At 41.2% G+C, this 25,268-nt stretch overlaps 1 protein-coding gene across 1 annotated transcript; it reads right to left on the reverse strand.

The window, feature by feature from the left end:
* Positions 1-91: 91 nt before the first annotated feature.
* tgfbr2l (transforming growth factor beta receptor-like) lies at positions 92-24,775 on the reverse strand. The gene is made up of 7 exons (XM_051711095.1): positions 24,603-24,775; positions 12,837-12,987; positions 6,400-6,602; positions 4,369-5,210; positions 2,829-2,970; positions 2,580-2,707; positions 92-1,858 (listed from the first exon to the last, which is right to left on the reverse strand). The coding sequence occupies exons 1-7, from the start codon at positions 24,658-24,660 to the stop codon at positions 1,613-1,615; spliced, it is 1,770 nt and encodes a 589-aa protein (XP_051567055.1). The 5' UTR covers positions 24,661-24,775; the 3' UTR covers positions 92-1,612.
* Between the last annotated feature and the right edge of the window lie 493 nt (positions 24,776-25,268).

Here is a 25,268-nt window from a genome sequence, read left to right on the forward strand (position 1 = left end):
TCCAAAATTTTCAATATTGCCTAGACTTTTGGACCATACATTGGGAAGTTGACATTTCATGCATGCAGCTTTTGCAAATAGGTGATGAAAATGGTGAAAACCAAATGTTTAATATTCATATACATTTTTACCTAAAATCTTGATGTTGACATGTTACAATATGCATCAATTATATATGTACTTCTTATTGTACAATTGCAAAACCAGTTCACAACAGGAATGAGCAAAATGACTCAACACACTTTGTTTGCTCCATCCTCAGTACTGGAAAAACATAACAGGTTGCCATATTTTCATGTTGACATTTGCACAGATCTCCATCAGTTCTTTTTCCAGTGCGCAATCTGGTATGAATTTTCCATGTCCCTCAAACTAGCTCTGAAGAATTTGGGTGAACCTCAGATTGCTAAAAAATGTTTAGCTGCAGTGTAATTTTGAGCTGTTTAGAGAAAAGACTTTTACTTTTTGCTAAGCCCTGCCTTAAAAATTTTTACTAGCCAGTCATACCTTTGGTACTGTTGGCGTCCACCAATTTATCAGACAAAGTTCTAATGCAAGTCTATGGAAGTCCTGTGTTTGGATTGGTTTACAGCATCCAAAACCTATGGGGTGGGGTGACACAGTATACCCAGAGCCGGCATAGTTTGGCAAAGGGTGAATTCAGTGTCATGCTTTTCTCAATTAGTCTTTGTCTGTGACCTGAGCTCGCTGCAGTAATGAACAAATCACTGGCTTATTGAATCTTGTTAACCTTAAGAAGTGAGTCTTTTAAAGGTTCTTTTTTTTTATTTTATTTTTTTTAATTTGGGTAAGTTAACTGATTATGATCAAAGTCTGGAATTAACAGGATGTTTTACAACTTCTGAGGTGAGTCTTTTTGACCAGACGTCATTGTTGATGAAAAAAATTTATCTGGATGCCGTTTAAATAATCCGGTCAATGGTTAAAAGGGTCAGTGCAAATGAACTCATTTAAGCAAAGGGAACAATAATATCAGACTTATTGAAGTTTCTAAAACTGTATGAGCAGTACAGTAAAACTGGACTTTTTTTTACATCCAAAAACAGCAGTTATTTCCGGTTACTGCTTTGTCCTTTTGACTCGTAATTTCAGCTGCAGGTCTGTGGTTAATCATATTGAAGGCACAGCAAAGCCGAGATTATGGGAGGATCATATGTGGATGTTAAAAATGAGTGTCTCAGAAAGAGGAATGGAAAATTTCAAATGAGAAAATAGTGTGGTAAACATTTTTTGAAAAAACATTTTAGTTCGTAAAAATGGCACAATTTGCACAGTAAGGAGCCTTCTGCCAAATACTCTCACCATCTTCCCTCCTACAATCACTACACTTACTACAACTTTTGTTGCATTACGGGCACAATGCAGGCACAATGCAGTCTAACAGAGAAATGTTCCACCCCTGACAGCATCCTCTGCAACAGCATACAAGAAAACGAGGATATAATGGCACAGAAACCCTCTTTTGTACGCCTGTAAAGCATTTAAGGAAAAACGGAGACCAGCTCCACATAATAAACTAATAGGTATTACAAAATCAAGTCTGATTTTTCAGGCAGGTCACATTTGACTGTTGCCTGGAGGAAGCAGTAATCTACGTATCAGCTGTAATGGGGTTATGGATGCCAGTGCTGTGGTCAATGCAGGGCAGAGGAGAGGGGAGGAGGGATGGAGTTTGCTGCTCAGTGGAGGGCAGTATGGGTGTGTGGGTGGAGATAGAGTTCTCCAGCTCTTCCTGTGCCAGAGTATTAAAGCGCTCTACCACACAGTGTGCCGTCAAACGAGCCTCCGGGTCATGATCCCAGCACTCAGTTATAGTCGAACACAACAGCTGCATGCCCTAAAACACAAGGTAAAAGACGGTTTGCTATTACGAATAGGAATGTTGGTAACACTTTCTATGAAGCCTGTTTATATAATGTGTTATAAAACGTATTTATAATGCGTAAGGGGCCGTTCCTACTAAATGCATTTTTAGCGTACGTTTACATTGTTTTTCAATTGTTTTTTATCTAAACATGCACTAGACGGACGTTGTTGGCCATTACGCCGTGTCTTTATTTTTCAGCGTTTCACGCAGGAGGGACACATTTATACAATGTCAAATTAAAAGAACAACTTTTAAAATCACGTCTCAAGACACCTGCATCCTGTTCTGTTTGTTGCACTGCTTTTAGCTTTTTTTAATGCAAGAACGCATTTGGTCAGAACAGACCCTTATTGTGCTAAAGACAAGCGTAATGCAGGTGTCTTCAGATGTTTTCAAAAGTTGTAATTCTTTTTAAATAAACACAAATGTCTACAAAACGTGGCGCTCCTGCGTGACACCAAATAAAATGGAGAGTAAGTTAGTAGGAATAGTAATAGGGATGTTTGCTTTAGCAAGCACCACTAGATAATTTATAGCATGTGATATAATGAATTAAATTTGATGTTGATCAACACATTCTTGTAGGTTTAATTATGAACACCTAAGAAATATAAAAGAACTGTGGTTACAATTCTCGACAAGTTTTTATTCTCTCTGAGTTCCATGCTTGTCCATTTGCAGATGTACCCACTGGATGTGTTGTCCAGCTCACTGGGATGTCTGGTCTTCCTCTGTCTCTTAACACCAGGTCTCTCATGCTGTCTACACATGGCTGCTCACACACCTTGGAGCCAAATGGGGGCTCATAACTCTTTACGTCTGTTACAAAGAACATTTCAACAGATTTAATTTCTATCTACAGTGTATCATGTACAGTCTGTATACATCTATATAGTGACATGATTTGCACAAGCACATATCCTTCGAGAGCTTTACTTGCCTCCTATGACATCACACCTAGAGACCATTTCCCACAACACAAGGGCCATGGAGTAGACATCCATCTGTTTAAAGGACTCCAAATCTTCTAGATTCACTCTGGACTCAAGAACTTCAGGGGCCATGTAGCGTGCTGTCCCCACCTATAAGACACGGACCCCATAATTCAAATCAGATAACTGCGCCAAATTAAATTACAAATGGTTACAAGGTTTCACATGATTATATCTGTGACCTCAACTGCAGAGTTTTTTAGGTTACACTTAAATAGCTTGCAGAAATTATTACGATGCCCACAGCATTTTTACCCTCTGAGATTATACATTTACTAATGACTTGGTTTGGAATTGTTTTCTTTGTGTGTAAAAAGGATGCAACATTTGGTGAACATTGCTCAGTTTCAAAACCTAGTGAGCTGCTTACACAGGCAGCATTTTAAGGCATCATAGGTTTGCCACTGGGTATTATAATTAAAGGTGCTGTTAGCTATTTTAACCATTCTGGAACTTCCACCAGACTACCCGTTGAACTAGCCATGCACTCCAGAGACATATGCACACACACAAACACACTAGAGACCATTGTGTTGGAGCAGATGCAACGGGGAGCATTTAGCTGGAGCAAGACACCATACTGGCACTTATACAAGCAAATATGGGCTGCCCTGTGAACTTGTACAATTATTGACAGGCATATTGTATTCTGATTGGCTAAACAAACGATCTGACTGTGATTTTTGGAGCTACAAAGGTCTAATCGTCCTTAAAAGTAAATGGATTTGTATGGATTTACAGAGCTGAGATATTCTTCTAAAAATCTTTGTGTTCTGCTGAAGAAAGAAAATCATACACATCTGGGATGGCATGAGGGTGAGAAAATGATGAGAGAATTTTCATTTTTGGGTGAACTTTCTGTTTAAGCTGCCTTTTAAGATACCTTGTTTTGGCCAAATTATCAGGCAGAATCACATGTATACTTCGAGGAGAAGGTAATCCTATATTGATATGAATCAACTATCTTCAAATTAATTGTGAGTCAGATCTCTTGTGCTTTTTGCATTGCTGCCTAGGTAGAGTGTTCCAAATTGGTCGCTTATGAGGTTCCATTCCAATTAGGATGCTGCCTTAGGGGCCGTTCAACACAATGTGCTATGAACATTAATGTCAAGTTAAAAAGAACTTTAACTTTTAAGCCACATCCACACTGATCTTTTTAGGTTTAAAAAGTTTCCAAAATGTAATTGTTTTCCAAAGTTTGCAAAAGTCTCCGTTTTCATTCCAGTGTGGATGAGAGGCGTAAACATACATGTCAAAATTAATGCATTTTCAAGTGAAATCGTATTAGTGTGGTCATGGCCTTAAAAACATGTCTCGATACACCTGCTTTCTGTTATATTTATTGCGCTGCATCTAGCGTTTTTTTAGCACAACTAGGGGTTCGATATGAAAGGCCCCTCACAAGGCAGCTGCCTGTCGGCAGCAGACAGCAAGGCAGCTCACTAGGTTTTGGAACAGAGCCCATATTTTGTGTCTCCTCCCTACCTGCCCACTGTTGGCAAAATCATCTACAGTGAGGGAGAGGTCGAGTCGCAGAGCCAGTCCGAAATCACAGAGCACGCACTCACTAGGGCTCTTCAACACAATGTTGCTGCTCTTCAGATCTCTATGGGCAATGGGCACCTTTGGCATGCCACAGGGCGTGGTGTCGCTGTGCAGGTGTGCCAGGCCTCTTGCCACAGAGCCTGCTAGTGAGCACAGTTCAGCCCATGTGAGGATATGACTAGCCAGAAACTCCTGGAGGTTCCCCAGACTATAATAGGCCATAATGAGCCAGTATTGCCTCTGGGGGGTGCCAGCAGTACCACCTCGCTCCTCAGCTGTCAATAACTGCACCACATTCTCGTGTTTTAAGTTGGCGTCTGAGAATATTGCTCTTTCATTCCGCCATGAGGTATATTCCACTGCGGGGAAGATCTTCACAGCTACCGTTTCATACTGCCCACCCTCATTATGGCTAAGCCGTGCCCGCCACACCTCAGCGAAGCGCCCCTTACCCACCAGCGCCTCTAACTGGATGGGTAACTGCTCCGTGTTGTGGTTGAGGTTATTGGCACAAGTTGATGATATTTTTGAACTGGCATCATCGCTGAGGGACGGCAGCTTGCCATGGTAATCGCTTCCATTTGCTTGGCCAGCACAACCCTCTGCTGGATCTAGAGACTGATATTGGGTGCGCCTTGGTGCCCAGTCTTTGGGTTGTTTGCCAGGCTGACGTATACGGTAGAGGTAAAAGGCCATCGTAGCAATGACAGCCACCAGGATTGGTGGAACCAGGCTTATGACTACCACTGGGATGACATCTTTTGACTTCAGTCTTGAGAATCCTGGAAAAACAGGTTTACATTAGTACAAACAGGCTCTGTTCCAAACCTACTGTAGTGAAGTGCCTAAATAGGCAGCTGCCCTCTAAAACAACATTCAAATTAAATGAATGAACCTCATAAGTGACCGTTTTGGAAACCGCTACATAGGCAGCAACATCAGACAAATAGTGATCATCACATGAAAACTGAACTCACAGTTGTATTTCAACAGAGATTAGCGTTAGCAAGTTTCTAAAATAACGAAGTGATGCTCTTATATTAATAAAAATACAGAGAACACAAATATTAGGTTTTGTTTTTAATCAGATTGGTCAAATTTTCGTATACTTCTTCAATACCAATTTGTAAACGTATTCATTACTTATACTTTTTGATGTTGAATGAATAATATTGGTTGCACTGTATTTTACAGTACTGTTCTACATTTACATACTATATAATTACAACAACTGCTGTAATTACTAGGTAATAACCACAATCCTAACCTTACCCCATATTAGGTACATGTAGTTACCTAATATTACTCAGTACTTTCTTGGGTAAGTACATTGTAAGTATACTGAAAGTACACGTACTGTAAAATAAATGTCAACCATAATATTTCTAGTCAACATTTCTCTCATTTCATGTTGGGAGCATGTAACTATGATACCTTAAAGGTACACTTTGTAATTTATTACGCATGTCGTCATGGTCTTACACTGACACTTAGGGACCTGGATGCAGCATCATTCAAACACAAAAGTTTTCTGTTGTAGAACTTTACTATTCATAGACTGCCATGATTAATTTAATCCATGAGTGAAAGTGTCAAATAACAAGGCGGTTACTGAGATTAAGGGAGTAGGATTTGGCTGGTCATGTGATTCTAACATGGCAGCCCTCATGAGGGGACCCTCTCCAAGTAGAATGAACCAGCTTTTATAAGGTTACTGATATGAATGGAGTCTTCATCTCATTTGAGTGGTCCTGATTTTATACATAAGTTTAAAAAACTACAATACATTTTTAGAGTGCACCTTTAAAAATGGTTCCATGCATAGGCAGCACCCAAGATTTTGGAACAGAGCCATGGTTTTGTATTGCAAAACAAAATATTTGTGAAAAAAAATCACAAAATGTACCCAGGTAAATTTACTGTTTCAGCAGTATGGAAATATTTTAATTTTATTAATTTTGGAAAACATACCATTGGCTCCTTTGTCAAAGATGAGTTTGTCATTGCACTCGTGATCTCCAATACAGCCGCAGATGAAGAGCAGGCCATCCTCAGAGGGCTGAGGTGTCATCAAACACTCTTTGGAGGAGTAGTTGGCCAGCACTATGTTCTCCAACATATCCTGTGGGTTATAACACAGTGTCCGCACGCTCACACTCACATTGTCCTTCTTCCTGCGAGGAAAATCACAGAAACACAGTCAAAAAATGTTTTAATCCAAAATACATGAGGGTGTGTAAATGATGACCATTTTTTTTTTCTTGGGGTGAACTATTCCTTTAAGACAGTTGTTGAGAAAACACAAAATGCATCATGTTGCCTTGATTTGTTTTTTTTTTTACACTTTCCTTGACAATTCATTTTCAATTCCTTTTCCCAACAATTCAAGCTGCACAACACTATAGTCAAAAACACAGAGAAATCCACTTCAGTTGTTAAAACAACAAAATGATTCCTTCGGAAAGACCAGAAAGACAAACATGTGAACAAGGAAAATGTTTTCTTATGTTCCTCTGATGAAATCTTGAATAAAATGTAACCAGGGAATCCCTGCTCAGGGGTGCACTTTGAACTTCATGCCAAAGTGTAAACTTTGCTGAGGGTTATAAATGTGTTTGCTATTTATCCTGCATTAGTGTGGAAGGAGAGTCTTTATTGACCCCTCAGAGAGTAGCGTCTATTTTTAAAAACAGCTTGCCTCTACTGCAGTCACCCAAAGGTCAGCCTGATTGGCTTCCCAAAGAAGTTCTTCATAGACTGAGCAGGGTGGAACTAGCTTAAAGGGAAATCCCTTAAAAAGTGACTTTCAAGAGCCACAGGTCCCAAGGGTTGTAAGGCAGCTCATTTCTTGTTCACTGTCAAACTTCTTTAAACACACTCCTACAGTATGTGCCCTACTGGGTTTCTGAGATTTACCTGAGATTTAAAGGAATAGTTCAATCAAAAAGAACATTTAATCATTATTTACTCACCCTCATATCATTGCAAACCCCATATTAATTTCTTTCTTTTGTAGAACACAAAATAAAATATTAAGCAGAATGTCTGAGCTGCTCTCTTCCATTCAATGAAAGTGGAAGGTGACCAGGGGCTATTAAGCTCCAAAAAGGACAAAAAGCCAACATAGTCTCATAGAATGAACATTACTGTAACTACATTTTTGCAAACTTTTAAGTTTAATGTTTTAAGTTTTGCTTCAGTTTTCTGGTGAAATTTGCACTAGAGGTGCTACAACTGTGCTTTTTATTCACTTTCCCAAAAATCACAAGTACAATGGCTGAATATGACTTTGTAAACACTTATTTTTTGCACAATTACACACATATACTGCTTCGTTATGACACTGAAACATTATTTGAAAAATGATACATTTTAATGCTTTTCTTGCAGACCCACCTACATATACACACTTATTCCAATGTGGTTAGCTTGCACGGTAGCTCAACTGAAAGAGTGTTAGAATTTGAACTCAGAAGACTGAGGTTCAAGACCACTCGAGCACACAAGCTGACATGTGATGTGGTTGCTTCAGAAAATTTGCTTTTCATGTCGCATTTCCTTTTAGGACACCATCGGTTAGGTTTAGGGGTTGGTTTAGGGTAAGGATGTCTGTTTTGTTTACCTCTCATTTGCTATGAGTGTCACCTTGTCAGGTTGGGTTTCTGTCTGATGGGACCGTGGCATTATCATCCCCTTTCCGTCTCGTGTTTCGTGTACATTCTTTGTGTGAGTGCACAGGTCTGGTTGTTAGTGACCGCCGTGTGTGAGTTACCGTCGTTTGCTCTCCGGTGATATCATGGTCCTGTCACCTTGTCAGGTTGCTGACGAGGACCATGGCATCATCGTTCCCTGTTTGTTTTGTTCCAAGCGTGACAATGTTTTTGCCTTCATGTGTTTCAGGTGCCTCTGGCATGTGGTTTCCATGGGAACGCTGATCATGCCAACTTTCAGCTGCGAACAGCACCTGCTCCTTGTTTGTTCATGCCAATATTAATCCCCTTGTGTGTCATGTCCGACTCTGGGTTGTTAAATGTAGTTAGATGTTGAATGTTTAATGTTGCTCAGTTTTGACTGAGTTTTTGAGCATAGTTGTTTGATGTTGAGTACTAACCTCACTTTCTCTGCCTAGTTGGTCCTGTTTCGTGTATGTGTTGGTTGCCTGTGTGTCGGGTGTGTGGTTGCGTGTCAGCTGGTCTTCCACGGAGGATACCTCATCTCTGCTCGCGTGTCGGGAGTTGAGATTGCCCATCTCTGCTGGGCATTGTTCTGCACTTCACTGAGGTTCAGCGGAGGATTCTACGAATCTGTTCCTCAACCCAGTGACTGCTCATTATTGCTGTTAATAAATCCTTTGAACTGTTGCTCTGTTTGCCTCACTGTCGCTCGTTACTGAACAATCCAGCCAGTATGGACCCAGCGGAGGAATCTACTCTTCGCTCCGCACTCTCTCAGCAGGAAGCCCTGCTGGGATGTCAGCAGGATCAAATCTCTGCTTCAAACAGGGTCCTGGAGATAATGGCTTCGCAGCTCGCCGAGCTCACCTGTGTTGTGCAGCAGCTGCCTCCCAATGCTGGCCCCTCTCAGGAAGCATCTTCACCGGCTCCGGCGGTTCCCCATGTTCCTGGACATTCAGAAGCCCGTATTCCCCTTCCAGCCCAGTATTCAGGTGAGGCTGAATCCTGTAGTGCATTCCTTGCACAATGTTCCTTGTTCTTCACGTCACAGCCCTCTGCTTTCCCTTTGGAGAGAATGAAGGTGGCTTACGTCACCCTGCTCCTCACCGGAAGGGCCCCTGATTGGGGAACCACCATGTGGGACAATGAATGTCCTTGTTGCATGTCGTTTTTAGCATTCGTCACGGAGCTCTGCCGAGTGTTCGATCCAGCCTTGTTGCTTGCCAGGCACCTGCTCCTCAGTCGCTGACAGCATCCACGACCACGAGGGCCGGTTCTCTGCTGCTACCAGCGTCTACGGCCACGAAGGCCGTTCCCCTGCTGCTGCCAGCGCCCACGGCCACGGGGGCTGTTTCCCTGCCACTGCTAATGTCCACGGCCACAAGAGCAGTTTCCCTGCTTCTGCCAGCGCCCATGGCAATGAAGGCCTTTCCCCTGCTGCTGCCAGCACCCACAGCCACTGAGGCCGATCCCCTGCCGCTGTCAGCGCCCATGACCATGGAAGACGTTTCCCTGCCGCTGCCAGCATCCACGGCCACGAGGGCCATTCCTGTTGCTACAGCCAGCACCCACGCCTGCCACGGTCAACGAGCCAGAGCCCACACCTGCCACAGTCAATGGGCCAGTTCCTGAAGCCTCGTCTGTCTCAGAGCCAGCATCGGAAGGCTTGACCGACCCAGAACCAGCGCCTGAAGCCTCGGCCGTCCCATTTCCAGCGTCTACGGCCACGAAGGCTGTTCCCCTGCTACTGCCAGCGCCAACGACCACAGAGGCTGATGACCTGTCCCTATCTGTATCCACGGCCACGGAGGTCGCTTCCTTGTCACTGCCAGTGCCCCTGACACTGGAGGTCGTTCCCCTGTCACTGTCTGTGCTCATGACCACGGAGGTCGTTCCCTTGTCACTGCCTGTGCTCACAGCCGAGGAAGCTATTCCCCAGTCACTGCCTGTGCTCACAACCACAGAGGCTGTTTCCCTGTCACTGCCAGTGCTCACAGCCGGGGAAGCTGTTCCCAAGTCACTGCCTGTGCTCACAGCCACGAAGGCTGTTCCCCTGTCACTGTCAGTGCTCACAGCCATGGAAGCTATTTCCCTGTCACTACCTGTGCTCACGGCCACAGAAGCCATTCCCCAGTCCATGTCAGTCTTCACAGCCACAGAGGCCACTCCCATGTTGCAGCTGCCCGTGCTCACAGCTGCGGAGCCCATTCCCCTGTCGTGGCCAGCGTCCATGGCCATGGAGGCCGTTCCCCAGCCACAACCAGCGCCCACCCCCTACGCCGCTCCCTCCTGAACTCTGTCCAGCAGCTGCTGCCCAGTTCAATGTTCCCTCTGCACTGAGGCCGCCTGCCAGGCCACCAGACCCTGCCTCTTCCCTGAGGCCTCCTCCCAGTCCTCTGGACCACGCCCCTTTACTTAAACTCCCTCCCTGGTTTCCTTCCCTTCCCTCACTTTCTGTGTGTGGGGGGGTTGGGGTACTGTCTGACGGGACCGTGGCATTATCGTCCCCTTTCTGTCTTGTTTTTCGTGTACGTTCTTTCTATGAGCACACAGGTCCGGTTGCTGGTTACCACCATGTGGTCTCCGGTGATGTCACGCATCATCGTTCCCTGTTTGTTTTGTTCCAAGCGTGTCTACATTTTTGCCCTCATGTGTTTCAGGTGACGCTGGCACGCGGAATCAGCGTTTCCATGGGAAAATTGATTCCAAAGAAAATTTCATTGAGCTCTTCTTTAACTGCAAAAACATAAGAATAATAATTCTGAGTCATAAATTTAACAGAATTGTGCTTCAAAAGTGTCAGAGATATAGGATAAAAAAGACATGCATAAGTTACCCGGTGGTTTACAATAAAAATAAAATAAACATTTAAAAAAAATGTCATAACCAACTAATTCAACTCGTAACATGAATTTTAGCTTCATACACAAACTCTGTCATCATATAATTCATTTATTTTACAGTCTATAATTAAATTATAAACAAAACATTTCACTGCCCAAAATATCCTAATATTTTATTGTGCATGGTTGAATGTTGTGAATGGTGGACAAACGCTGTAAAAGAATGTATTTTAAGCTTCTCGTCAATGCTTTGAAATTAGTCAATCAATAATAAATAGTTGCTGTTTATCTGTTTAGAGTTGCTGTCTGCTTTAGCAATAAGGCTTTTTTTTCCCCGACTATTTGAAAAGTTACACAGTTAATTCATCAAGCTATTACAGACCAGTTCAAGCTGACAACACTGCGTGGACCACAAGAGACTACAGAAGCCTACATGTGTAGATACATACATTACACCTAAAAAGACTTAATATTCAATATTAATACTATTTTTATGTATTTTTATTTCGATATGCTGTTTTAGTAAACTCTGAGAGACATGATCTGAGTGACTTGACTAAATGAAGTTCTTGATTTTAAGTTTTTAACCATGATGAAATCGCAATGCATGCAGTTTTACCAGTTGTCAGGTCTCGTGTCGTGTGAAACTGCCTTGTTTAGATTTATTATATTGGATACATACCCGTCTTTATGTTTTCATCGTGCCAGCCACCTCGGTAGTCGATGTTATACAGTAGTCTCTGTATTAACATTCAAGCATATTGGTTGACTGATGAGTGTGCCTGTGCACGTGCGTATGTGTGTGTGTGTGTGTTTGCTTAAACACTGTGAAACAACCCTGGCTACGTCTACGGCTTCAGGGGCTAATACAGCTGCATGCAGACAGAGATGTGTTCATTAGTTTCTGTTTTGTTATTTATTTATTTATTTTCATTGCATTACAAATGTCATGGACTTGGCTGGACTCTGAAAAAAATCCAGAGTCCCAAAGGCTCGAGACCGAGTCTTATTGGATTTGGACCGAACAAGTCCAAGTCCATTAAAATTGTTGAGTCCAAACTCGAGTACCCCAACTCTAGTACTAACCTCACTCTCTCTGCCTAGTTGGTCCTGTCTTGTTTATCTGTTGGTTGTCCGTGTATCGGGTGTGTGGTTGCCGTCCAGTTTTGCTGCATGTCAGCTGGTCTGAGCTTCAGCGGAGGATTCTACGAATCTGTTCCTCAACCCAGTGACTGCTCATTATTGCTGTTCATAAATCCTTTGAACTGTTCCTCTGCTCTTGGGTCTGTTTGCCTCACTATCGCTCATTACAATGAGGACACTATCGGTTCGGTTTAGGTGTTGGTTAAGGGTAAAGATGTCTCCTTTGTTAACCTCTCATTTGCTTTTAGGACACTATTGGCTATGTTTAGGTTAAAGTTTTGGGTTAGGCACGTGCTGTATGTTTTACTCATTAAAACCTCTTTTTAACGTTCTCCTTAAAACCCTTGTCTGATTACAACAGCATTTCACTTGCTTTTGACACCCCCCGCTGGACATTTCACTGGGAAACTGCAGCAAAACTACTTACGTTAGTTTTGTGTGAGAAACAGGCTAAAATTTAAATCGAAATTCATTGAAAATTTCACATGACAGCCATGGTCGCCATTCACCTTCATTGTATGGAAAGAGACATTCTGCAATAAATAACTCCCTTTGTGTTGCACGGAAGAAAGAATCATATGTATTTTAAAAGACACCAGGGTGAGTAAATGACAGAATTTCCATTTTTGGGTGAACTTTCCCTTTAAAGCCATTCAAGTCAGCCATAGAATATTGCTCATACTATCAACATCAATTTGTGTGCACATCGCTTATGCATACCTAAAATTTAGCCATGCCTTGGACTTACCATACTGCTACACACACTTCTTCAGCCAGAGTACAGTAAGAGGTCAGACTGCAGTTGCTCATGCATACGTTGTCTTCGCATACAGGACTCGAGTGGTCACACCACTTACAGAGGTTGGTTTTCATGAGGGTAAAAGTCTGTGCCTGCAACACTGCAATAAGACCAGACAATAAAAGAAACATTTTAAACAGTATAATAATACTATGCAGTATTATAATACTATTAGTATTTAGTTTCCTATAGCTCTGAAAGTATTTTGTGATTTGTGACAATTAATAAGATTTCATGTATATATCTTTTAAAGGAAAAGTGTGGAGTTTAGTTGTTTTCTAGCAACTTATAATTTTATTATCTTTTTTTATATCTTTTTTATTTGTATTTTTTGTTTTTCACTTAAATAGTTCAAATAGTTTTAAATACAAATATTCCAAATCATATGAAGCCCAAGTAATATTCTCAATTAATATGTGGTCATATAAGTGTCACGGTAGTCTAAGGGAAGAAGGACCCAGTTGCAGAGATGAGGCAAAGTGTGACCTTTATTTAGCCAAAGACAAAATACAAACAAAAACTCTCTGAAAACAGAACTAGTAAAGTACTAGAACCAATCGAAGCATCAATAGCAAACTGACAGACTCAGGGAACACACCGACACACTAACAAACACACAAAATGATTCAGCACAGGACTAGAGACGAAGGGAGCTGATATAGGCAGAAGTAATTCAGGAAGCAGGTCCTGCGGATGATCATCTGATAGGAATAACGAGTGTTGCCAAGGCAACTGGAGCTGGCAAACTCAATGTGGCATCTGCAAGACACAAGAGGGTGTAAGAGGCAAGGTAAACACAAGAAACACATTCATACGAGACAAACAGATAGTCAGGGGAGACACAGTCAGGCCAGACTGTGACAGTACCCCTCCCTTGACGGACACCTCTTGACATCCACTAGAGACAGACCAACACAAAAGGAACTGAACAGGGAGGGAGGGAGGAAAGACAAGTCATGGAGCATGAGTGTCTGGATTCCAACACCAGAACCGAAACCGAACCAGACAGGAGAGTCAGAATCCAGACACCATGCCCCAAACATGAAACACAAAACCAGCCGAAGAGTGCACATCATGGAAACTGCAACTGAAACCGTGCGCCCACATAGAGACAAAACAAAGACAGAAAAAGTACATAGCCAGGTGAATAACACCAAGCCATGCACTCAACACTGACACAGAACAAGAGTGTCAGGATCCTGTCATCACAATAAACATGAGTGACCAAGTGTGAGGATCCTGACACTACCACCTCAAAGGGACGCCTCCTGGCATCCCAGAAGGGAGACATAAAACACCAGACAAGACAAATAGAACAGGCACTAACATAGAACTGAAAAAACAAATGAAAGGGAAGGAAGGGAGGGAAACCAGGGCGGAAGTTTCAGGAAAGAGGCAGGGTCCGGTGGCCCGGGAAGAGGCCTCAGGAAAGAGGCAGGGTCTGGCAGCCTGGTAGGAGGCCTCAGGAAAGAGGCAGGGTCTGGCAGCCTGGGAGGAGGCTTCAGGAAAGAGGTGGGGTCCGGTGGCCTGGGAGGTGGTTTCAGGAAAGGAGCAGCTGCTGGACTGGTATCAGACTGGACATGGGCGGCCGCTAGACAGGGGTCTGACTGGACTTGGACGGCCACTGGACAGTGGTCAGACTAGACTTGGGTGGCCTCTAGGCAGTGGTCAGACTGGACTTGGGAGGCCACTGGGCAGTGGTCAGACTGGACTTGGGTGGCCACTGGGCAGTGGTCAGACTGGACTTGGGAGGCCACTGGACAGGGGTCAGCAGACTGGGTGGTGACCGCTGGTAAGGGTCAGAAGACTGGACAGAGACCACTTGGGACTGGATAGGTGGAGCGGCAGCCACTGGGGAGTGATCAGATTGAGTGCCGGACATAGGGGACTGGATAGGACTGTCGAAAGCCACGGGAAACTGGACAGGCTTGTCGATAGCCTCAGGGAACTGGACCGACTTGATGACCACAGGTAACTGGACAGGCTCGTCAACAGCCACAGGGAACTGGACAGACTTGTCTACGGCCATGGGGAACTGGACCAGCTCGTCGACAGCATCAGGGAACTGGACAGACTCGATGACCACAGGGAACAGGAGAGGCTCGTTGATGGCCGCCATGGTCGGGAGCGCTGGCAGCACCTGGGGAATGGCCTCCATGGCCGTGGACGCTGACAACGGTGAGGGAACAGCCTCTGTGGATGTGAACACTAACATGGGTAGGGGAACGGCCTTCATGGCTGTGGATGCTGGCAGCAGCAGGGGAACGAGCTCCGTGGTCATGGACCCTTGCAGAAGCAGGGGAACGGGCTCCGTGGTCGTGGACGCTGGCAGCAGCCATGGAATGGGCTCCGTGGCCATGAGTGCTGGCAGCGGCGGGGGAAAGGTCTCCGTGGCCGTAGACGCTGGCAGCAGCGGGGGAACGGCCTCCGTGGGCGCTGGTAGCGGCGAGGGAACGGCCTCCGTGGGCGCTGGTAGAGATGTGGGAATGGCCTCCGTGACCGGGAGCGATGGCAGTGGCAGGTGAATGGCCTCTGTAGCCATGAACACTGGCAGCGACTTAGGACTAGGGGCCCTTCTCCTCCTTTTCCGGATGGTAAGAAGCACTGCTGTGGTAACGGCCGCCACCTCCTAGCAGTTGGTAGCGGCCTCCTCCGCCTCCTACAACGGCGTGAAGCCCGAGAAAAGCCCGGGGTAGGTCAGGGCACTGGTTGAGACGAGTCCTTGGATCTTGCGTACCGTGCCTGAAGCATGAGCTCCACCTCGGCAAGTCAGCAGGCATGTTCCACGAGATCACAAAAGGGCCAAAAAAATCTCACCCAGCTCCTCGACACTATATGGGTTGTCCAGACCTGACAGAAAAATATGTTTGAGACAGGTCTCGTCATGGCACCATCTGTGGGGCTCCCGGACCAACTCATCAGCATAAATGCCAAAGCCATGCCCATCCTGTGAAATCTTCCCAAGGTGGCTCCACGAGAGACCCGCTCCTTCCGGCTGGGAGCTTGGTGGAGAAAAATGCCCATATCTCCTCTGCTGAGTCCAAAACTGGCTGAATTGTCCTGTCATGGTAGTCTAAAGGAAGAAGGACCCAGTTGCAGAGATGAGGCAAAGTGTGAGCTTTATTTAGCCAAAGACAAATTACAAACAAAAACTCTCTCAATGGAGAAAAGGCAAACTGAAAACAGAACTAGTAAAGTACTAGAACTAACCGAAGCTTCAATAGCAAATTGACAGACTCGGGGAACACACAGACACACTAATAAACACACAAAACGATTCAGCACAGGATTAGAGACGAAGGGAGCGGTAATTGGGGAAGCAGGTGATGGTCTGATAGGCATAACAAGCGTTGCCAAAGTAAGTGGAGCTGGCAAACTCTGTGTGGCACCTGCAAAACACAAGAGGGCATAAGAGTCAAGGTAAACACAGGAAACACATTCAGATGAGATAAACAGACAGTCAGGGGAGACACAGTCAGGCCAGACAGTGACAATAAGCTGCATATATTATAATTATTCAAAATTGCTGTTTGAAATAGTTTAGATGAAGTATACCACGTCACACTGTAGGACACTGCTGTCACTACTTCAAATGCCATGCCAACTTGTGTAGTCTAAGTCACCATTTGTTTTCATTGCATCTTTTTTTCCATTAAATAAAGGTGAATTGTGACTGAGGCTGTCATTCTGCCTAACATCTTTTGTGTTCCACAGAAGAAACAAAGTCATATGAGTTTGGAACAACATGAGGGTGAACATTTTCATTTTGGGTGAACTATCCCTTTAAGGGAATAAGTAAAATATTTGAAGATTGACAAATAAAAATTGCGATGATGGGCTTGTTGGGACTCTCAAAGAAAAACAGAAACTACAAACTCAAACTAATTGCCTAAAATCACAAATAACTTTGATTGAGGCATACAATAAATGCAGTCAAAATGGTCTAATGATTAAAAAATGATGATTGAAATGTCAAAGTTACAGTGAAAGCTCTAATGACAGCTGCAATCAAGAGTGGTATCTAAGACCAACTCTTTGCGCAATATGACACATCTGGAGATTATAAAGCTCTCATTACTGTATATTTGGATGAATGCAATATATAGCCTGATGTGTATGTGTGTTTGTGGTGGGTTGTATTTGGTTTGGTGCGCACATCACTGAAGGAATGTGTATTCATGAGAGTGTCAGGGGTTCCTGTGGTTAAGAGGGATAAGCCTGAATTCCTTCCCACGCACACTGTCTCCCATGTCCTGATACCACCACATCACAACAATATTAATTGTTTATTAAAAGCAGATGAAGGGTGGAAGCCATTCTGTTGAAAGAGTGCAGCGACCTTACAGTAAACAGTATTAAAGGAAGGAGCAGAAATATTTAACACAGACTTCCAGATGTCCACTTATGCCCAGCATCAAAACATACAACAGAGAGATCAAGAGTTCTTGCATGAAGAAGCGAGGGACATGAAAAACATAAAGGCTGAGCTCAAAAGCCCCCACTCTACAAACTTTAAAGTAATTAAACTCAGCAGCCACTGCTCCAGAAATAAATTAAAGCCAGAAGTGCTCACTGGCCAAGTTTGAAGCACAAGCTCGGTGCTTATGGGAAATCCAATGGCTGTGTGTGTATAGAGGCCAGGAGATGTTGGCATGCATTTATTTGTTTTGCGCTCAAGCAAGTTTCCCTTTTCATTCCCTTTTGTAATTCATGAGCGCTACATATGATAATGAAAATCGTATGCCAAGCATAATGTTGATTTTTGTGTGATGATTTCTTGTACCATCATGCTCATTTATCTACAATATTCAGTATTTAAGTGACCAACAATATTTAGTATTCTGCACTATTTTTAGGCCACTAATCAAATGTTAGCAAATTTGGGATACTGACCATGTGAATTCCTTTATACAAAAGGTCAGATTTCCTTGTTTCCTTTGAAACACACAAGATGCTCTTTGGATTCTGAGATAAAATGGATCATCAGGTTTTGCACAAACTTGAATATACTGGAGTTAATACTAGCTTGAGTGCATGCTGTCATTAAAGCAAAAATGGGACATACAAAATACTGAGAAATTCTAAAATTCATGACTATTTTTTAATCAAACTTTTCACTCAAGTTGTTATACTGAAAATATTATTTGTATAAAAAAAGGTTATATTAAATAAATTTTAAAAAATGCAAAAGCATGTTCACTAGTGGCCTCAGACCGTTGAACCCCATTATATACAGTATTTGTTTCCTATAGCTTTACATGCCATGCAACATTTTTGGGGGCCCCAGTATGCTGTAATCAAACTATCCCACTGGGTGGCACATTTCCAAGTTTTTCAATTCCTTTTAAACACAGCTTGATCCCCGAAAGCATTTCCTGATATTAAAAGAATAACAGTACAATGAAGGCAGCATTGGCATAACTGTGTATCGCATTCATGATAAACAGATGTCTTCTTGCTGTTTTGATTTTGAGTGTTGACCACTTTTCACAAACACTCCATAGTAAAAGCTAAGCTCATGAGGACTGTTTAAAGGGATAGTCTACCCCAAAAAGGAAACTTCTATCATTTTTTACTCACACATATGTTGTTCCAAACCCCTTTGCCTTTTCTTTAGTACACAAAAGGAGATGTTAGGCAGAATGACAGCCTAAGTCACCATTCACTTTCTTTGTGTGTAAAAAAAAAAAAGATTCAATCAAAGTGAACGGTGACTGAGACTAACTTCCTAACATCACCTTTTGTGTTCCATTGATTATAGAAGGCCATACAGGTTTGGAACAACATAAAGGTAAGAATAAGGTGAGAAATCCTTTAAAGGGATAGTTCACCCAAAAATGAAAATTCTCTCATTATTTACTCACCCTCATGATATCCTGGGTGTGTATGACTTAATTTCTTCACCAGAACACATTTGAAGAAAAATAGAAAAATATCTTAGCTCATTAGGTCTTTAAAATGCAAGTGAATGGAGATTTCTCTTTTGAAGCTCCAAAAATCACAGACAGTCAGCATAAACGTCATCCATACGACACCAGCTCTTAAATTAATGTCTTCTAAAGCGACACGATCGCTTTTGGTGTGAAAAAAAATATATATACGTATTTAAGTTCTTTAATTTTTTTACTCTAAATCATGCTTCCGGTCAGAAGCGGTACGCGCGTGACATAATCGCATTGGCATTTGAAACACGCGAGAACTGACACATGTGCGTAACAGGCTGAAGAGCAGCGCTGTTTACAAGTGAGAAGGAGGAATGCTATACAGTAGCTTGGTTGGTTTTGGTTTAGATCTGTATTGATCTGTTTCTATACTCACAATGGTGCGTTTGTGTGCTCATCCTGGATGTCTCAACCAAGAGGAGAACATGAGATTACTTCGGTGTCATGGCAACGCGAATACATCACTTGAGAGACCGCTTGGACTCCACCCTCTCGTGAACCTTACCCTCACGTTGGTTTATAGTTAAAAAGTATTTAAATATTTATCTTTTTTCGCACCAAAAGTGATCGTATCGCTTTAGAAGACAATAATTTAACTGCTGGAGTCATATCGATGACATTTATGCTGACCGTCTATGATTTTTGGAGCTTCAAAAGAGAAATCTCCATTCACTTGCATTTTAAGGACCTATTGAGCTAAGATATTTTTCTATTATATATCAAATGTGTGGTGAAGAAAGAAAGTTATACACAACTGGGATATCATGAGGGTGAGTAAATAATGAGAGAATTTTCATTTTGGGTGAACTATACCTTCAAGAATAGTTTGTTAAAATCAAGAAGGCTGAACTCATATTCTCTGCTAATGTGCCAATCCAACCAAGAATAAGTTCTCAGAGTCTTCTTACAGCAACAAAGAAGAAAAGGAGTGTCTGTGCCTGCTGACATAGTTGCTGGGGTTGAGTTAGGCCCTGTCAGTATTATACCCTCTGTTTAAGTCATTACAATATTGCCATTTTGGGAAATATGCAAGTGCGTGTTATGGCTTCTTAAGTAGGCATCATAAATGGGTATCACCATATATAGAAATTAACTTAATGTAAAGTGCAAACAAACCAAGTGGTCAAAGTCAGATGTTAAAGTTTATATATATATAAGTAAATAAAGCCGAAATGCACTGCCCTAATGATCTATGCACATTGTACAGTATGTTTCACAGCAGGGGCATTTGTAGGCTTTCATCATTACTGGGGAGTCTGGGGCCATCAAGTACACAATCTATTGTACCATGATGTTGTAGGGGGGTCTGGGGACATGCGCCCTCAGGTGATTTTTTTAAATTAATTAATTTAAAAACAATTTTTTTTTTTTTTTTTTGGAAAACATATTGACACCTTTTCATTCACATTACACAGCACAAGATGATGTTTATCAAAGTTACCTTTCTCAAAAGCCTGCTGTGGCAGTATCATGGTACAATGACAGGGCTCCAGACTAAAAAAATGACTAAGGAGCCATTATCTCCTAAACTGAAACATTTAGGAGCCAAATGACTGTTTTAGCTGCCACATCACAGAATTGCTCGATTTAGATTGTTGTTCAAAAACAAGATAGAAAGCCAAAGAAAAGACAGCTGATAGCTCATTAATTGGGTGTTTAGTATATATACAGTATAACTGAGTGCATACATTTGCATTCCACTTTTGTCTCATAAGTTTTCACACCCCTTTCAGAATTTATACAAATATATGAGATAAAAGATCTTTTTTTTATTTTATTTAGTACTGCCCTTCAGAAACTACATAACAGGTATTTACATAATGTATAATATGCCTATAGTAGTGTGTTGCCTTCTTGAGCATCAGGCCCCTAACCACATCCTCCATGGCCCCTAACCACATCCTCTACAACTGCGCTAAACTCACCACCCACCCCACCTAGAATGAACCACATTATGGTGACTATGAGGAGGTTACCCCATGTGACTCTACCCTCCCTAGCAACCGGGCCAATTTGTTTGCTTAGGGGACCTGGCTGGAGTGACTCAGCATGCCCTGGGATTCGAACTAGCGAACTAGCGAGCTAACAAGCTCCAGGGGTGGTAGCCAGTGTCTTTTACCACTGAGCTACCTAGCCACCACCCCCGCCCCCACCCCAATATGCATTATTAATAAAAATTGTATACCCTTTCTTATATGCTGAAATTAGGACTAAAGACATCTTTTATATATTAAAAATATATTTATTTTTATCTTTTCGATTATTTGTCTCCTTTATCTTATTTATGTATACATTTTGGTTGGTTTATACATATTTTTTTTCTTCCTTCACCTGTACTTGTATTCATACATTGTTTGATCTTATTGAACATTTATATAGAATAAAATCTGCAGTTTTAGCACCATTTGTGGACTTTTCGGACAGTCCTTTACCCACCATTGGCACGGGATGCTAGGCACAGGATGCATAATTTTATCTTTAAATACGGGATGATCCCGTATGATCCCAGGGGGCGGGGGGTGGTCACGGGTGTTGAGGTCACAAATATAATGGTCCTCTTTGGTCCTTTAATATAGTAAGGTTCTGAATGCAATCATTTTCTGAATAAAGGCTTGAAATGCGATAAAGGCACAAAATTTTATAATATTTGGTTTTAAAAGATAAATGTATTTTTAAAGTTCACACAGTATAAGACAAACACTGTCTGCATTGCTAGCAATTTGCCTGTTTCAGTCATCTTACTCTTTCTTTTTTTTGTGCTGTCTCAAAGAAAAGACGAATATAATTTGATTTTCTTTTCATCATTAATGTATCTGTAAAATGACATGACTGTGTCAGCTGGCTGGCAAAAACAAAATACACCAAATTATTTACTGCTCTCAAATTGTCCCTCATTGTTTTTTCCTCCCAGTAGGATTTTAACACAATCTTTTCTTCATGAATCCTAACGCTGCTCTTTTCCACATAAAAACATTTCATATTGACCACTGCTCTCAAGGTCCAATGAGGGAAAAAATCATTATAAAAATACCATAAAAGTAGTCCATACAACACAAAGCTGTTGTGTGGCCCCAGAAAGCTTGGAATATAATGCACTTGTCATATGAACTGCTGTTATGATGTCTTTATACTGAACCTTTAATAGTGCTTTATAGTATTTGTCCTTTTTGAAGCCCTGCTCACTATAAACTGTTATTCTATGGAATTGAGCTACTAAAAATATCTATATTTATGTTCCAGGAAAAAAAACAGCATATGAGTTTTAAACAACATAATGGTGAGTAAACGAGTGAGTAAAAGTACATTTTCCATTATTAGGTGAACTCCTTTAACTGGTGGCTCATTTTTTGTGAACAAACTTGGCAAGACAGACTCAAAATAAAATGGTCTCTTTTAAAAGTAGACTCTTAGGAGATTCAGAATTAATTAAAAACAAAGAAATTATCTAGAAAATCTTAAATTGATTTTAAATTATTACCTAATAATATTTGCATTGAGAATATATGACACTGTCCTTGCCAAAACCTAAAAACTCAATGGAAGCCACAAGTCACAGGTCTCACCATGTTCTAGCTCTGATCTGGGTGATAAAGCTCATGATGTACAACATAATGTTTTAAACTTGAGTCCCGCCTTCATCGATTTGATTGGCTATCTCATACGACATTGACGAGCGGTGTTAGACTACTGAGCGTGGTAAAAATTAAAGTTTTTTAAACCATTATGTTATTCCTGCAACAACTTAATGACAATTAGACAGCAGTGCATAATGGACTGCAGCAGAACAGCAAGTTCTATTTGTTCCATGGGGGGCACCACAACACGGAACGCACAGGACGCATTTTGTTTGACACAGATTGGACACAAGCTAAAACTGGCTCGGTAGATCGGCACCCCGAAGCGATACCGCCCTGTCGCCAATGTCACCTAATGGGATGACTGGCCCTGATGGCAAGAATATACAATGAAAATGAATAGTGATTGAAGGCTAATGTCAGTCCCATCATACCCTTTTGTGTTCCACAGAAGAAAATCAAATGGGTTTGGAACAACATGAGGTTGAGTATATGATGACAGGATTTTCATTATTGGGTGGACTATCTCTTTAAACAGAGTCATTTTTCAGACAACAGATTGGAAATGATAAGTGCAACTGAGAGCTGATGGTTTTCTTCTCTCCACCCACATGGTAATATTTCATATTTGTTGTTGAAAGAGGAGCTACTCGATACACACCCAAACCATTTTAGGGGCTTCTGCTGTGCAAAGATCATTTGGATTCTCAAGATTTGGTTTCCTTTTTGGAACTTTCCATTACATACTGTCATTTTAATGTGGTAATATTGCGTGACATCTCTTATTTTCATCTCAAGGATCCTGTCATTAATTAAGATTTTTTTTGATGCACGGTTTCACAACACAGCTGATCTCACTCTCTGTACTTATAACTTACAATTAATTATTGTTCTAAGAATACAAAACTTTTCCTTGGTGTCAAATAGCTATACTGTTTTTACTGCACTGTTATCTTTATTGAACATATTTAAATAAATAAATAAAATGGACATGTACTGTAGATAGATATTATTTATCTAAACAGCTGTTGATGAACAATGAAAGTAGGAATCTATAATTAAAATCTTTCAATAGCAGAATGTGCATTTAAGAGTGTACACTAAAATGTATCATACTATATGTGCAGCTGTTCTAAGGAGCTATTACTACTGTACCTGACCTGGCTTTTTAAATGAACTTTAATTAGTCAATCAATAGACTGACTGTGCCATATGAATTAATACTGTATATTTGAACATAACCAGTTAATTAAGATCAAAAATACACTTTTGAGGTTATGTGACGAAACATATTTGTTTACAATGGGACAACTGCAGAGACCCTAAATCTTTATAACTTAGTAATAATAGTTTTAATAGTATAATAATAGAATTACCTCTCCATATCATGTATATGATCTGTTATCAATCTGAGAAGTTGTTCTTGGGTCACCTCTGGAGATGAGGGCTATGTGTGTGTGTGTGTGTTTTTTTTTAAATAATTGTATTTGATATTTTAATTTCAATAGGATTCATAACACCTCAACAGGATTAAATATATGTCAAAATAATAGACTATGAAATTATTTTTCCCCACATAAAAATAATTTATTAGGCTACTAATTTACAGTATCAATCAAACCTTTATAAGAAATGGACACCAGTTTTACGCATTTGCATCAATTTCACTAGGATTGCCAGAAGGATCAACATCAACAGGAACTACAGAACCTTTTTTTCAGAACCTTCAATTCACACAATTTAAACAACAACAACAAAGTTGAATAATTAACCACAAAGGTATATCAACCAAAATTCATTTGAATCTAACACATCATAATTGACTGCATTTGCAGTGCCATGGCTTACCAAACAAAATAATAGTTTTCATTTTTTCACAAAGTTTGTTACAAATACAATACAAACAATCCAAAGAGACATATTTGCATCAACATCTTTTTTACTGAGCAAATAAACTGTTTAACCAATCTGTTTTAACAAACGTCTGGCTACATCTATGCAGAATGGAGTAAAATCCTTCTCAGCTGTCTCTATAATGTGCAAGTATAATAACTTTCTTTTATAAACTGTTGCAGAAATTATTTGTAGGCTTATCAATGCCAAAAGAAGTTTCGCACTAAACACAAACTCAAAGACAAAGCTTTGATGCGTGGTGGACTCCAGACAATGAAAGCAGAGGAAATTGAAGATCTACTCACGACAGAAACACAGAAGAACAGATGTTTGAGTCCACAAACTCCAGCCTCTTCGACCCATAATATCTTTACAATCCAAAGATCCCAAAATGTTGACTGTTCCCTTTATTTTCTGTCTGCTCGTGTCAAAGACACAGATAAACTCATCTGCAGGAGAGCTTGGGACTGTGTGTGTATGTGTGTGTGTGTGAGTTCCGTGTAGGCGGATCCAGATGTTTTTAATCCAGATGTGAGTGAGAGCGGGTCCGCCCAGGAACTTGCATTTATCAACGCACAATTAGCTTTAGTCCAGCTTGAAGTGTGCTGCATTGTGTTGATTGCATAGAATTTAGGAATGTAGATGAAGGAAGAAATGTGCATAATAAAATAATAATCAAATTACAATAGCGCACAAATGAGTGAAAAGCACAAATCCTCGTGCAATTTTATCGGCAATTTGTGTTAGGCTACACATTATTATTTTTTTTTTACTGCTCTAGTATTATTAAACCGCATTGTGAAATCTATGAGAAATAAAATATAAAACTATAGAAATAAAATAGAAACTAAGCCTATATATTATTATTATTATTATTATTATTATTATTATTATTGCTAATTAATAATGTATGCCTAATACTATTATTATTAAATATGATATATCATAAATATCATATCATATTATTATTT

The sequence above is a fragment of the Myxocyprinus asiaticus genome, chromosome 11 (assembly GCF_019703515.2).
Source record: "Myxocyprinus asiaticus isolate MX2 ecotype Aquarium Trade chromosome 11, UBuf_Myxa_2, whole genome shotgun sequence".
NCBI lineage: Eukaryota > Metazoa > Chordata > Actinopteri > Cypriniformes > Catostomidae > Myxocyprinus > Myxocyprinus asiaticus.